Here is a 13,459-nt window from a genome sequence, read left to right on the forward strand (position 1 = left end):
ATAATAATGATTGGCTATCCCTGCAGCATTTATGGATTTAAAGCACACAAACATTTATTTCAAACAGAAATACTGCCTTTGAAATAAGTAGACATCTACTGGGTCTAGCAGTGTTTAGCATCATTTAAGCTATGACTAGAAAGAGAACACATGAAACGAAACGACAGCATTAGAAGGCATCAGTATACACTGTATTTTCTGGCTTTGTACTATGACAATTACATGTGGCGCATGTAGAGTGTCGATTAATGCATGCAGTTTATTTCATCACTGCATTCACAAAGAGACATTAATTTTGGATGGATGGATAGAATCATTGTAATTCATTGGCAAGACACATAAACATACACAGAAAGGTAGTTGAGTCTTTTGTTAAATATACTTAAAAAACTAAATCAGAGCTCCATTCAAAATCTGTATGAAAATTGTGGCGATTGATTTTCTGGATTGTCAGTGATTTTCTGTTCACCATTTAACTGGTAATACTAATTTTGAAACTGTCAAAGAAAATGTATCTGACATAATTGTTCCAAGGTTGTTGTGTTCTTTAAAACCTTTATCTCATATGAGCAGTGGGTTAAAAACAAAACGTATACTCTCTCTATATAGTATTTGTTTGCTGAATTATTTTAATGTGTTATCTGATGAACAGAGGGATATGCAGAAGGAATTAAAAACATCTCTCTCATCGCTCCTACAAACACTCAAGATCCAGAGAGATAAAAAATAATAAACATTTAAAAATACGTTCTAAATCATTTCCATGTCACTCACCTCATTAATCAGAATCCAGTGACAATCAAAGGCCACCAGGTTTGTCTCAACCACCTACAACAGAAACAAGACAGACGGAAAGGAGAAAGAAGATGATGTTAATTTGGTAGAAATAAGCAGATTTCAATACTCAAAAAAAGAAACAGGCGTTACGTGGGTGACAAGTGGTCCGTTGGTTCATCCAATAAGTAGGACAGCACTGCAGGAACACCTTTCCAAAAAGGAGATTATAGCCCATTGCTGCCTTTCAAGATATTGTGAGGTTCAGATGAGGTAATTGAAGAAAATGAAGCATGGACATTATACAGTTTGAATTATGTATAGATTGCAATTTTGTTGCACATTTTGTAATGACAATAAAGACCAATTCTATATGTATGAAAGGTGTTGAATGCGGACAAGGATCCTGAACATTTTATTACGTTTTTATCGTAGATACTCAAGGTATCATTTACATTTTATTTGGAAAACATACAAGAATGCATGCATCCACACACACACATCTACATTACACGTGTCAACTGAAACCAACCAATATTAATATCAAACACAGCTCAATAAATAACATGTAAGATGGATCCACATACATACATAGTACCATATCAGAACGTGCATTTCTTGAGCTATTTATTGACATTTAATATCGTTGCTCCTTCGCATATTTAGGAAGTGATTACCGGTAAGTTTCTTTTGTCTGTATCATTTATAACACACCGTCTTCTCTCTATCATTTCTGTCATTTAATTTCGAGTTGGGTAATAAAATCGACACTCATGGAATGATTATCTATTTGGATTTTGAGATCAGCAGCAATGATTACCGTGTCACAGGTAAGGATAACAGAAATTGGAAAATCAGAGAACATTTTGGATTGCCTTCAGGAGGATGATAAATGACAGTGACGTCTGGATCTGTGCTTTGGCCTTCTTACTTTGCATTTAATTCTCCCATGTCAGACACACTCGTTTCTGCCTCTCACTTCTTTCGTCTCCCACTTTCTCCCTGTCAATCCCACCTGACCCTTTAATTTTGCTCTCTTATCTTTGCTTCTGCATCACTTCTCATCCAATCGCCCCTGCTTTCCCTTAATCACCCAATTTTCACTATGACAACTAAGACTCCTCCCTCCCTCAACCAGCCCCCACCACCCCCACTGCTCTTAGTATAAAAATACAGTGGCACTCATATATCATTAGCTATAATTTTCTAGGTGTCTATGGCACCATGTGTCATAAAACACTTTTTAGCCATAAACAAAACGCAACAGCTGGAGAGGCTGGCAGACCGTGGCTAATAGTGGTTTAATCTCCCACAGAGTCTCCGTAAAACTTCATCATTATAATGCAGACAGCTGACATAAAACACTCTGTCTACAGGAAACAAAGAGTTAGGTAGGAAGGGGAATGACAGACTGAGATGCAAAACAAGATTATTACACATAATCTTTCTTTTCTGTCAGCCACTCTGTTCATCCCCACATCTTGGACTTCATTTTACCACGAGACATGACAGAAAATCAAACAACGAGAGTTATTGTCATACTGGATGTTTTTAAACGTTTTTTGGGGTGGGGGGGTTGTTTGTTTGTCAGTCCTTGCTCTTTTGGTATCTATGCATTGTGAACGTTATGCAGACAAAAATCTAGGACAGAGGGAAGAAAGGACAGGGGTCTGTCAAGAAGTTACTCCTTTATACAGTCTTTGTATTTTCTCTTAGAATCCTTATCTCTGTTACTCTTCTTCACATAACATTATGAGATTAACTGTGTGTTTGAGCACGATAAGACAAACGTCTGTGTGTAAAACTGTGAAATGATTCGAAATGTTGTTTGCTGGAATGTAAGTGATGGTCGTGAATATCATCACTGCCAGGCGCCTGGACAGATGTTTCAAGCTAATTAGTGAAAGGGCAGACTCCAAACAGTAGACATCCCTCCTCGGGACCTGGATCTGTTCAATACTCCCGCTCTCTTTCACACACATGCACACTGACACAAACAAACTGGCAAGCAAGCTAGAGAACTAACACAGACTTGATGACAACTGCTAACATGGCAGGTGCGGGCCACCAGCTCACCAGAGCTCCATTATCCCTCAGTTCTTACTTCCTAAAGTCAGAAGATCAAACAAATATATCAGCTCTACCATCTGTGACAAATCCTGTCACTCAGTGCAAATATGGATAAGTTGCTCTCATTTCTGCAGGTGGACTGACAGAACCGATCCACAGAATCATACTACTGGCTGCCCCAGTCTCAGATGTCTTTTAATGTAGGGCCATGCCATATAATTCTTTTGTTTTTCTAATAGTGTAGTGATTTGTCCAATGACTTAATCAACAATGAAGATGAATATCGGACAACACAAATTCATCACATCCACTTATATGGGTTTTGTTTTTCTGTGTGTGAGAGGGTAAGAGCTATTAATGCAAATAAAGATAGCGTCTAAGCACATTGTGGGAGAAGCCTCAAGTCGGAGAGTGGGCGCCACTATTGAGGAAAGCACTCCAAATTGAAAATTAATTGTGTAATTTAATTTCATGCACTATTTGTGATCAAATCAAGCAACTAGCCTTTAGCAGAGCCTACAAACTATTGGTATCCAAGCTTCACACGCAAAGACACAAAGTACGTAAAAGCACAGAACAAATACACAAAACCAATCAGGACATTCCGATCATTGCAGTAACTTATGGTTTAGAAGTTACTTTATGTATACATGTATTATATAGTTATGTATTCACTGATATGCTCAAACAATACCAACCTGGTCCACTATAATTAGACTATAATTAGTATTTCTGCATCTGTACAGAATTTGAGGGAGAGTAGTTACTGTGATCATCTCAAACCCTGCATTCCACCTGAATGCCGTAAGATGAAGGGCAAATAGACAGAAATGGAACATGCATAAAGTATATGTGGTCTGAGATTGATTATTAAAAGATTATCTTACAGCTGAGGCGAGGAGGAGGTAATGTAATCGCCGGTGTCCGTCCGTTAGCAAGATAACTCAAATATTTATGGGCGGATCTGGCTGAAACTTTCAGGAAATGTTGGGAATGTTACCAGGAACGATTTTGGTTGCAATCCTGGATCAGTTTGAAATGTTTGTTAACATTGCAGTCAATGGAGGTTCAGAATTTTTTGGTCAATATCTCGGTTGATCATTGACCGATGTTTAAGGAATTTGACACAGTTATGTAGGGGGGGGGGGGGGGGGTCTATCTCACCACCGAATTTTATCTGGATCGGATCCAGAATGGAATCGGTAAAAAATATTACATTTTAACTTTGAAAATCCCATTTACTGATTCAAAAATCTCTGCCTGCCTCTTATTCTCTACCCATTTCAAGGCTCTTGGCAACAAAATACACACTGTGTTACACATTCCCACTTAAACGCATCATCAACCAGTGAGCAATGTAACCTGTTTCTCTCACCTCAGTCTCTCCTCTTTGACTTGGAAATATGTTTCAAAACAAAAGATTTACTACTATTCTACAAAATAAGGAGGGGAGTATACCCTCTTGCCCTCTCATGCAAGTTTAATTCAGTCTGTCTCTCCCCTTTTCATCCTCGCCGTTTGTAAATCGAGCATTTGGTGGATGCTAACTGCCACAATTTCTCTCTCATAACTGCTGCATGTCAGTTCTGCTATTGAGGCTTCATGTCACTCCAACAGAGTTCCTTATGCATCTCTGAATGTGAGCTTGTCTCATCAGATATGTGTGTGCATACTTGCATGTACAAAAAAAATCAAATGGATCTTGTTAAACAGAGAAAGGCAGCGGCGCATAAAGAAACTCTCTGTGGATTTCCGTCCGTACTTGGCAGTGGAACTCTGGCCTCATATTGATGGCATACATTCAGACCAATATGAATATACGCATGCCAAGCCAGCACTCTGTTGACATCCAGTCTGTTAGAACGATAGCTGCTAAGACTTCCAAATCTCAAGCCTCATGTTATTTACTGCAACCATGTTGTCTGTAAGAAAAAAAAAACATGTGCAAGTGTGTATACTGCAACACATACACATATATTATAGATATTAATAATACTAATGCATTGATTTTATATAGCGCTTTTCTAGATACTCAAAGATGATCCTTACTTGTCAGGTATAGACATAGGCAAAATGCATGTATAGCTACACATCTGGGACATCATTATGATGAATTAAATGAATCATGTTGTCGTCTAGTGGGTTCAAATATCGGCTCCCACGATCCACATGTCAGTGTCTTTGTGAAAGTCTCTGTACCCTAAATAATCTTGTTTAGAGGTTACATTCATGATTTTCAAACATGTCTTTTATTACAGAGGTGGTGCAAGAAATCCACAAAAAAAAACATGCTAAGGTAAGTGAACTTTAAATAACTGATCAAACATAAAGATGCACTTATTGCAGTGTATTCTGTTTTGAGTGTTCATTCAGCATTTCAGCTGAATGGCTTATGATTAATTGATCAATTAAAAAACAGCAAAATGTTCTAACAAAGGTCTTGGTAGATTAACATTTTTGATCACAAGCATGGTGCCAATACATTACCCACATGTATTTATGTTACATGCGCTGTATAATTGTACCATTTAAAATATTACTCATGAGAGTCACATTCTGGTATGTTTATTTCTTATATATATATATATATATCCACATCATATCATTAAGTCCCTTTAATTTTGAGTCCCTTTTTTTCTTCTCTTTTTAACTTGTCTGCATATAATCTCAAAGTCAGTCATTGCACGAGTTATTATGCAATTTATTTTTAATGTGATTTTGACTGTCAACTGCCCTCTTGGCAGACTAGCCTATTATATTTTATTAAGTTCTATTTCTTACTTTACGCCATCGAGGGCTGTGCACACCACTTTTTAAAAGTCCTTTTAAGTTTAAACAAACCAATCATTCAAAATCAAGACGTGACAGACTTTCTAGGTAGCGGTAGTCTATTCAGATAGCTTTGACCTTATAATGGAAAATGTCGCTATAAATAATAAAATAAACATTTGTCATGGTCAAACACTGCATCTGCAACACTTATTTTGTTAGTGCCTTTATGCTGCAGTGAGATACAGAGCGATAGAGAAGTTGTGTCCGTTCTTCTCAGCATGAGAGTTTTTGCAGTGATTGCTCCAGAGGAATGTCTTTTTCACACTGTTTGATAAGGTCTTCTCTTCGTTTTTCATGTGCTTGCATCAAAACCAACAGACAGCTGTCACATGCAATAAAGAACCCACCAAACCTCATCTTGACAAGGTCTTGCCCTGCTCACCAACCCACCACACATCATCTGCATTATTGATCAATCACTCACTTTCTAATTTAAAAAAAAGGGGCAGACAGTCGTCATTCCTTTTTTCTGTTCAGCAGACGTTTCTCAGCATCTATATGTTTCTCTCACTACTACTGACACTGTCTCCACTGTTTCTGTCTGACATGTAATATAATGCCAGGACAATAAGGTCTTTGATAGCATGTGTTGCAATGGCAAAGGGTAACAAGGCCAAAACACAAACATCCATCATCCTCAAAGTGAGTGTGTTACTTTCATGTGAATGCAGAAGTTCACAGACTTGGTCAGTATGTGTGTGGATGTTGGCCTTTCAGTGTATCGACCTGAGAAAAGATCCGAGTGCATCCAAATCCATGGGGAGAATGTGCATCATACAAGCACAAGCGTGCGAGGCCATTGGTCACATGCACCGCACACAACCCAAAGCAAATATGATGATATTCAACCTGACATTTAGAAATGAAAAGATCAATGGCTGTAACAAATACAATAAGTGTCCTTGATAGATCCAAGCTAAACACTGTGTGTGTGTGTTTGCGTGTAGACTCAAGTGTGCATATGTGAATATTTATTTGTGTGGTTTAAATGTGACTCGCTTTTTCCTGTAAATTGTTTTACTCGTTTCACACATGTCGTGTGCATTTTTCAACCTTTTTTTTTTTTTTACACACCATGTCTGTGTAGGTTCTCGGCCATTCAGGTCAATGAGAGCGGAACACATGTGAATCAGAAGATTAACTCGTGCCCTAAAATGTCAGAATTCACACCAATGGAATTTGCCTGTTAGTAAGGTCATCTGAGAGGAGCTGAGGGAAGGGTTGGCTGGAAGACTCGTGTATGACAGCAGAACTACTTTTCTCATATATACTCAATCAGTGTTAGTATAGCAAACTTACAAGATACATCTGTTAACACAGAGATAGAGATACAGAGACAGAGAGAGAGAGATAAGTCATATTTGTAGGGGGAAGGGTTTGGCGTTTGTGGGAATGGGCAATGAAGGGAATAACGGGCTGTATATGGTGGAGGGAACCAGCTGTTGTGCCCTCAATTGCACATCTGATCCAGCCTCCAGGGCTGGAGGCATATGCTGAAGATGTCAGGGAGAGGAAGTGACCCCACAGTACAATCATGTTTCACAGGTAACTCTTGGAGCTGTACTTTGATACACTTTCCATCGTGTCAGATATTCAGTATTTAGAATGTGTTAGTTCTTCCCTTTAAATGAGAAGCGGGCTTTGCATCACAATATAATTAAACCACTCAAACTGGGCCTTTAAATGAAGTTATTAATTTGGTTACATATTTAATTCAATAAATGTACATTTAATTGACCAAAATATATTGTTCTATTGTTCAAATGGTTTTGATATTTCTGAGGTGAATGCTTGTAGTTTTCTCGCTTAGACCATCCAACATTACTTTTGCTAAACGGAGTAAGAATCATCGATTTTGCAGCCACATAAGCTGCTTTCTTATAACTGAATTCTTCCTAAGCTGCGCTTAAGAGAGCGCCACATCTTTTTTCAACTTGTATTGCATCATGATGGAATAAATAAAAAAAGTTATCTGCAGGGATTAACAATCATTTCTAAGATGTGTTTCTTTCCTTTATTTGATGCTATTTTTTTTTTTAAATAACATTTTTTTTTTCTTGCTTTTGTTCCTTAATTTTGGAAATGCAGATGCCTCTGTACTGGTTCACAATTATCACAGCATCAAAATATTTCTTATAAAACATCTGATTTCAAATGAGGAGATCCCTAAAGCTGCACTAATCTTTGAGTTCCTTATAAGAGGCCAATAATGTTATACACCTGGCTTCATGTGTATACAGCATATTACTGCATTGGTGCATTCATTGAAAGGCTAATGCTGCTGATGGGAATAGGAGACATTTTGGCAAATATTTTTTATGAAGAAAACTACTTTGCTTTATGTCATGAGCATGAAGATAATCATTGATTATGCTATATTGCTAAGTACTAAATAGTGACTGTGACAAGCTAAAAGATGTCATCAGTAATTTTAATAATACTCATCCACTCATTCTTTCCTTGATGAGACCAGGTGGGATCAATCATAAATTAGTTACTGAACACAAACAACTTCTGCTAAATGCAAACTATGGCACTCTGTGTTGTAAAAATCAAATCTGTATTCATATATTTCCTGGCACAGGGGACAGATCTTATCTTTTGACCTCTAAATTATCAAAAGAAAATTTGCCTCAATATCCTGTTGGGCCCATGCAATCTGACCTTGTGGCTGACCCCATTAGAGAGACAAGAATGAAGGAGATAACAAGACAAGTGGGGAAACTTGAAGTGTATTATTTGCATACCTCAGGAAGGTCCTGATGGAAGAAGGAAAAGAAGACAAAACATAAGGTGAAATTAATAATAAATTTAATGGAAGATAATAGCAAGAACAACTATTAGTGTTGGTGCCACTATCATGGACTAGTTCTGACTTTTATGAAATAGCGTTGTGTAATGAAACTGTGCTGCCAATAAGGTCCACACACACTCAAAGCCACTTCAGATATCACATGTGACCAACATATTGATCAATAATGAACAAAGTGATAGGTTTTATTGATAGCGAGAGTATAAACATGCCTGCACTCCAATCAAACAACTCCCCTGTCTGCGCTCTTCATCTGTGAGCAGCATAAATACACAAATCAAACTGAAACACATGGTCACACACAGTGCTCGGTCTCTATGGGCCGCGGTGTTTGGACTGTGTTTGTGTGTGTTTCTTAATGGAGCATGGGAGAGAGTTGTCAACTTTTATAATGCAGTCTTCTGTTCCGGCTGCAACTGGCGAGATTCAGGGAGATCATCCTGTGTGAACGAATGGGGCCATTACAAATCATGGGTAACCATTTTTTTTTGAATATTTATTGTACCATTATCATGTTGTAGAAGTTTAGGATAAGTGCTAACTGTAGGAATGTGTGTTTCATGAATCATATACTATGTATTTCTGTATAGTAAGGGTGTATTTGGTGTCACAGTCAAAACTGCACTTTGTTTAGGATTATTGCCTGTGTGTGTGTGTGCATGGTTGCATCACTGTTCATGATCCTTCATCAGTTCATCTCTATTGTCTGTAGAAAGTTATCCCTTTGCCTCTTAATTGACCAATACCATTTCACTTTCTTTTCTTTTAAATTGTTCGACAGATATAAATCCTTTACACGCAGACATCGATGCATGTCTCTTTATCCGTTCCTAATTTCCACCTCACCATTCTAAATCACTTCCACTGACCTCTATGAAGGAACAAATACAGTACAAATTTTAAAGTCATTATGCCATGTATGTGCATTTTAATTGGATATTAATGCAAAACGCAATGTAATCTGCATTATAGCTGATAGGAAGACAATTAGAGTTGAAAGTTTTTTTGTAAAATAATTCAAGAACTACATTTATCTAAACTAAAATGTATTTGAGGACACCGTCATCTGGCATAATCCCTACTGGCCTTTGTATCTCATGCCCTCCAGTACCTCCTTCAGTTGAAATCCCAATATCTGTCCCTGTGTCCCTAACCTTCAAAACTTTGTCGAAAGATGAACTTCAGTTCCCCTTTGTCAGCTCCCCGTTTATCATTCTACCATAAACGCCCCCACTCTCTTTTATTCCCTCTTCTACGAGTCTCATAATTACAAGTGTTAACATTTGCTCCTTGTGCTCCATTGCAGAAGCAAACATATCACATGACTGAACACAATCTGGAGCAACAAGGAATAGAATCTCAACAAGTCAATGAATTCTAACTAACACCTCACAACATGCCCGTTACTGCGATTTCATACCCTACTTACTCTATATTCTGACAAAGTCTTTAACCATCAACCGTCCATTCTTTAAGGGTTAAAATCTGAAAAGTTCAAAAATATTTTTATATTAAACACCAAATTCAATCACACTGAACCATAAAATCATTGCCTATTCATACATAATGGAATTTCTCCAATTTCTCGAAGTCTTGTATATCTTAATTGATGCAAAAACAGAAACAATTGACAGGCGGTGATCAATCCAACAATTTAGACCAGTGAAAATTCTTGATTTCACGTTAGAAATGAAGTGCTGGTAATAGTTTGAGAGTATTTATTGTCACATGCACAAAGCTAATTATAATTCTTGACAGTTTCCTTACATACCCTCCTCCTATTGTCACCAAACCGTCAGGACCTTGACCCCGATGGTCATTTAACCTTTGTTGAAAGTGAAGGATCTCAGAAATGAGCCATAGCTAAATTTCTATTCAGACAGAATATCAGACAAGTGGCTTCATTCATGGTAAAGGAATAAAATAAAACAGTTTTTATAGAAATGTGAGCCGATCTTAGTGACACGAACTGGAACGATTGATTTGATGGACCCCAAAATGCAGGGACAGAGGCGAGCAATAAAACTTCAAAAAACAACTTTACTAAATCCTTCGCAATGTGAGTACGAAAAACACACTGAACTACAATAACAAGGCTTGGACTGGCTGAGGACTCACAAAACAAAAGCACAAAATACAGCCAGATAAAAATCCTAAATACTACACTAACAGGGGGCAAGTGCTGGAAAAAAACAGCAAATCAGGTTCAGCACTGGACAGCTCCATATCCTCTATATGTGGAGCTGCCGACGTCTTTTCCGCAGCATTGACTCTGGGAATATTCTTTATCTTGCCCACTTGGTTATTTTTTATTTTTTTGGTTTGCTCATGTCCATGACAAGACAAGGTGGTGGCCTAATACTAATACTAATACTTTTTATTGATTTGTCCCTCGGAGGGCAATTTGGTTTACAGCAGTTACACTTTTCTACAACTGTAGTCTGCTGCTGGTCACCGCTTGCGCATGCGCCCAGGTACATTACACAATCGAACCTCCAACCTCTCGATCATAGGACAACCCTCTCAACCACCTGCGCCACCATCGCCCTTTTGGTTTTGCTTTGATTTTGTATCAATTATCTTTGTGATTGATGATTTTTCTCATTTACAGTATGTCTTTATCTCTAACATTTTTAAAGTTACAACCTTTTAAAAAAGTTATATCAAAACTGATTTTATTGTAATTACTGTGGTGGCTAAAGAGTTGATACTATTTGAAAGCAAGTATGACATTATTTTTGTTCTTTTTACTTATATTGTTCATTCATTTTCGTAAACGCTTGTCTTTCACAAGATCACATTTAATTGCTCTTTGAACCAAAATAAATAAGGAATTTATTATAAATGTAGCAAAATGCAAAATCCATGCACAGGGTGTTGATAAGAAAATGCATATTCATCAATGGCAGTGGAGCAGAAAGAGTTGCAGTATTTGATTTGAGGCTCTATTAGCAATAGAAGCATGCAAACCCGACCCCTCAAGGGATGATTACGGAAAATTAATTTCATTTTATTTTAAAAGGTGATAAGATCTGTATGAAAATTGCTTGGCAAAAGAGAAATTTCATGCATAAGTGTCCCTGATCCAGTCCAGAGTTAAAAAAAACACAAAAGCAGTCGTTTGATCAGATGAAAAGGAAGCATATAGCACACAAGGCTATAAGCAGGTCTCAAGGAGTCAAGGAAAAGACCCTCAATAACAAAGATATGAGGCAGATGATTCAAAACATCACAGGCTGCACAAGCAGGAATGCCCCCATCATGTTCTAGATAGGGTGAACATATTTTAGGCTTGCTTTGATCTCAACAAATAGTTAGCAGAAAAGTCTAGTCAAACTGTCAGACTCCACAGCACAAATGAGATAAACCCTGCTAAGGGTTTATTTAAGTGAAAATGTGTAAAACGGCTGGCCCTGATGACACCATCACTGGATGGATCATAAATGATGATGAGAGACTATTGTGAGGTGCTCCGAGAATATCCTACAGATAATGCAATCAATCATGAATTAAACCAAGACAAGTGAATGATAATTGCTGTAAAGAGGGAAAGACACACACCCAAGCGAACATGTCCTGTAATCCACATCAAAGAGAAACTGTCACGGTGACTAGTATGCATCTCCACATAACTACATTTTCATGTCGACATACAATCAAATTTCACAGTGCATTGCAAATCATAAAGACTTGAGACATCACATACTAACATAGCTTGTGCTCAGCCCAGGATGCTAAGGTTCTGCAGCAGATGAATACAACCACCCAGAACATCAATGTTGCCCCACAGCAGAGCACCAGTGATATGATCAGCGAAATGGAGCTGCAAGGATGCTAGAGGACAAACCCCACTACAGTCACAGCCTGTTCCTCCTGTCACTGGCTGGTAGATGGAGCAGAATCTGCTTCCATATCACAAGACTGCAAACCATCCTTCTTTCCTCAGGCTGTCACTCTTAAATTTTTAACTCAAGCTTTGAAAAGTTTATTAGATTGTATAGTTTTGATTTTCATGCGGAGGGAATTGAATGTTGATTTTTGATTCTGATTTACACAACAACACATATTTTGGTCTACATTTAGTGGTCATGTGTTTTTTAGTGGTTTGTAACTGAATAAACTGGCCCTATCTTTCCTCTCGTTGCTGCCGAGTCATCTGCCAGAAAAGCAGGGAGGGGAGAATGCAGGAAACCAACTCCAACTGCTCACCTTAAAACTATAAAACACACACACACACAATTATATAATCACCCTTCTCCCTGAAATCCTCACACTTGCTCATATTTCCTGCTTCCAACACATCAAGTTTGAAGAAAATTGTTCACTTGTTTCCTTATATATCCCAACCACTAACATTTGCTATGGTAAAGAGATAACCAGTGTATTCATGTCACCCATCAGTGGTCATAATGTTACTGCTAATTGGTGAATATTACACATCCCCAGACTAGAGTGGTTAGATGGATAGTATGGTAACTAACTAGTAATGCTATCAGCATTGGTTGTAATAATTCAATACAACAAGTATCATTAATAATGTATGCATCATTAATTACGGTTGCAGTTTCCATATTGCTATGGCTACATAATATATTTTTATTTATGCTATGCTGCCAGTTGTGCTGAAGACACAGCAGCGTCTGCCGAACTAATGTTTCTTTCTCCAGTCAACTTGCACATTTTCACAACCTCCACATCTGGATGGTGTAAAGTTTGATGACAGTTCTCTCGTAGTAATCAAACTGCATATCCTCATCACATGTTTACAAGAACGAAACAAATAAATGGATTCACTGGTGAAACAATTTTTTAAATGAAATAAAATGTTTTGCCACTTGTGTGTAATACGACATGATGGATGCTCGGACTCTCGGAGTCACATTGCCAGATAATTACATCAATGAAAGAATTAACCTCCACAAACAAATACATTTAGTAGGGAACCAGTACAGACCAATTAAGTTTTCATTT

General features: G+C 37.7%; 1 protein-coding gene across 1 annotated transcript in view; it reads right to left on the reverse strand.

The window, feature by feature from the left end:
* Nucleotides 1–13,459, reverse strand: part of grid2 (glutamate receptor, ionotropic, delta 2) — a 275,340-nt gene that overhangs the window by 107,671 nt on the left and 154,210 nt on the right. The window contains exon 5 of the mRNA XM_068738374.1: nucleotides 775–828. Coding sequence (XP_068594475.1) covers nucleotides 775–828 — 54 coding nt within the window. The remainder of the gene's footprint in view (nucleotides 1–774; nucleotides 829–13,459) is intronic.

This window comes from Brachionichthys hirsutus, chromosome 4 (genome assembly GCF_040956055.1).
Source record: "Brachionichthys hirsutus isolate HB-005 chromosome 4, CSIRO-AGI_Bhir_v1, whole genome shotgun sequence".
NCBI lineage: Eukaryota > Metazoa > Chordata > Actinopteri > Lophiiformes > Brachionichthyidae > Brachionichthys > Brachionichthys hirsutus.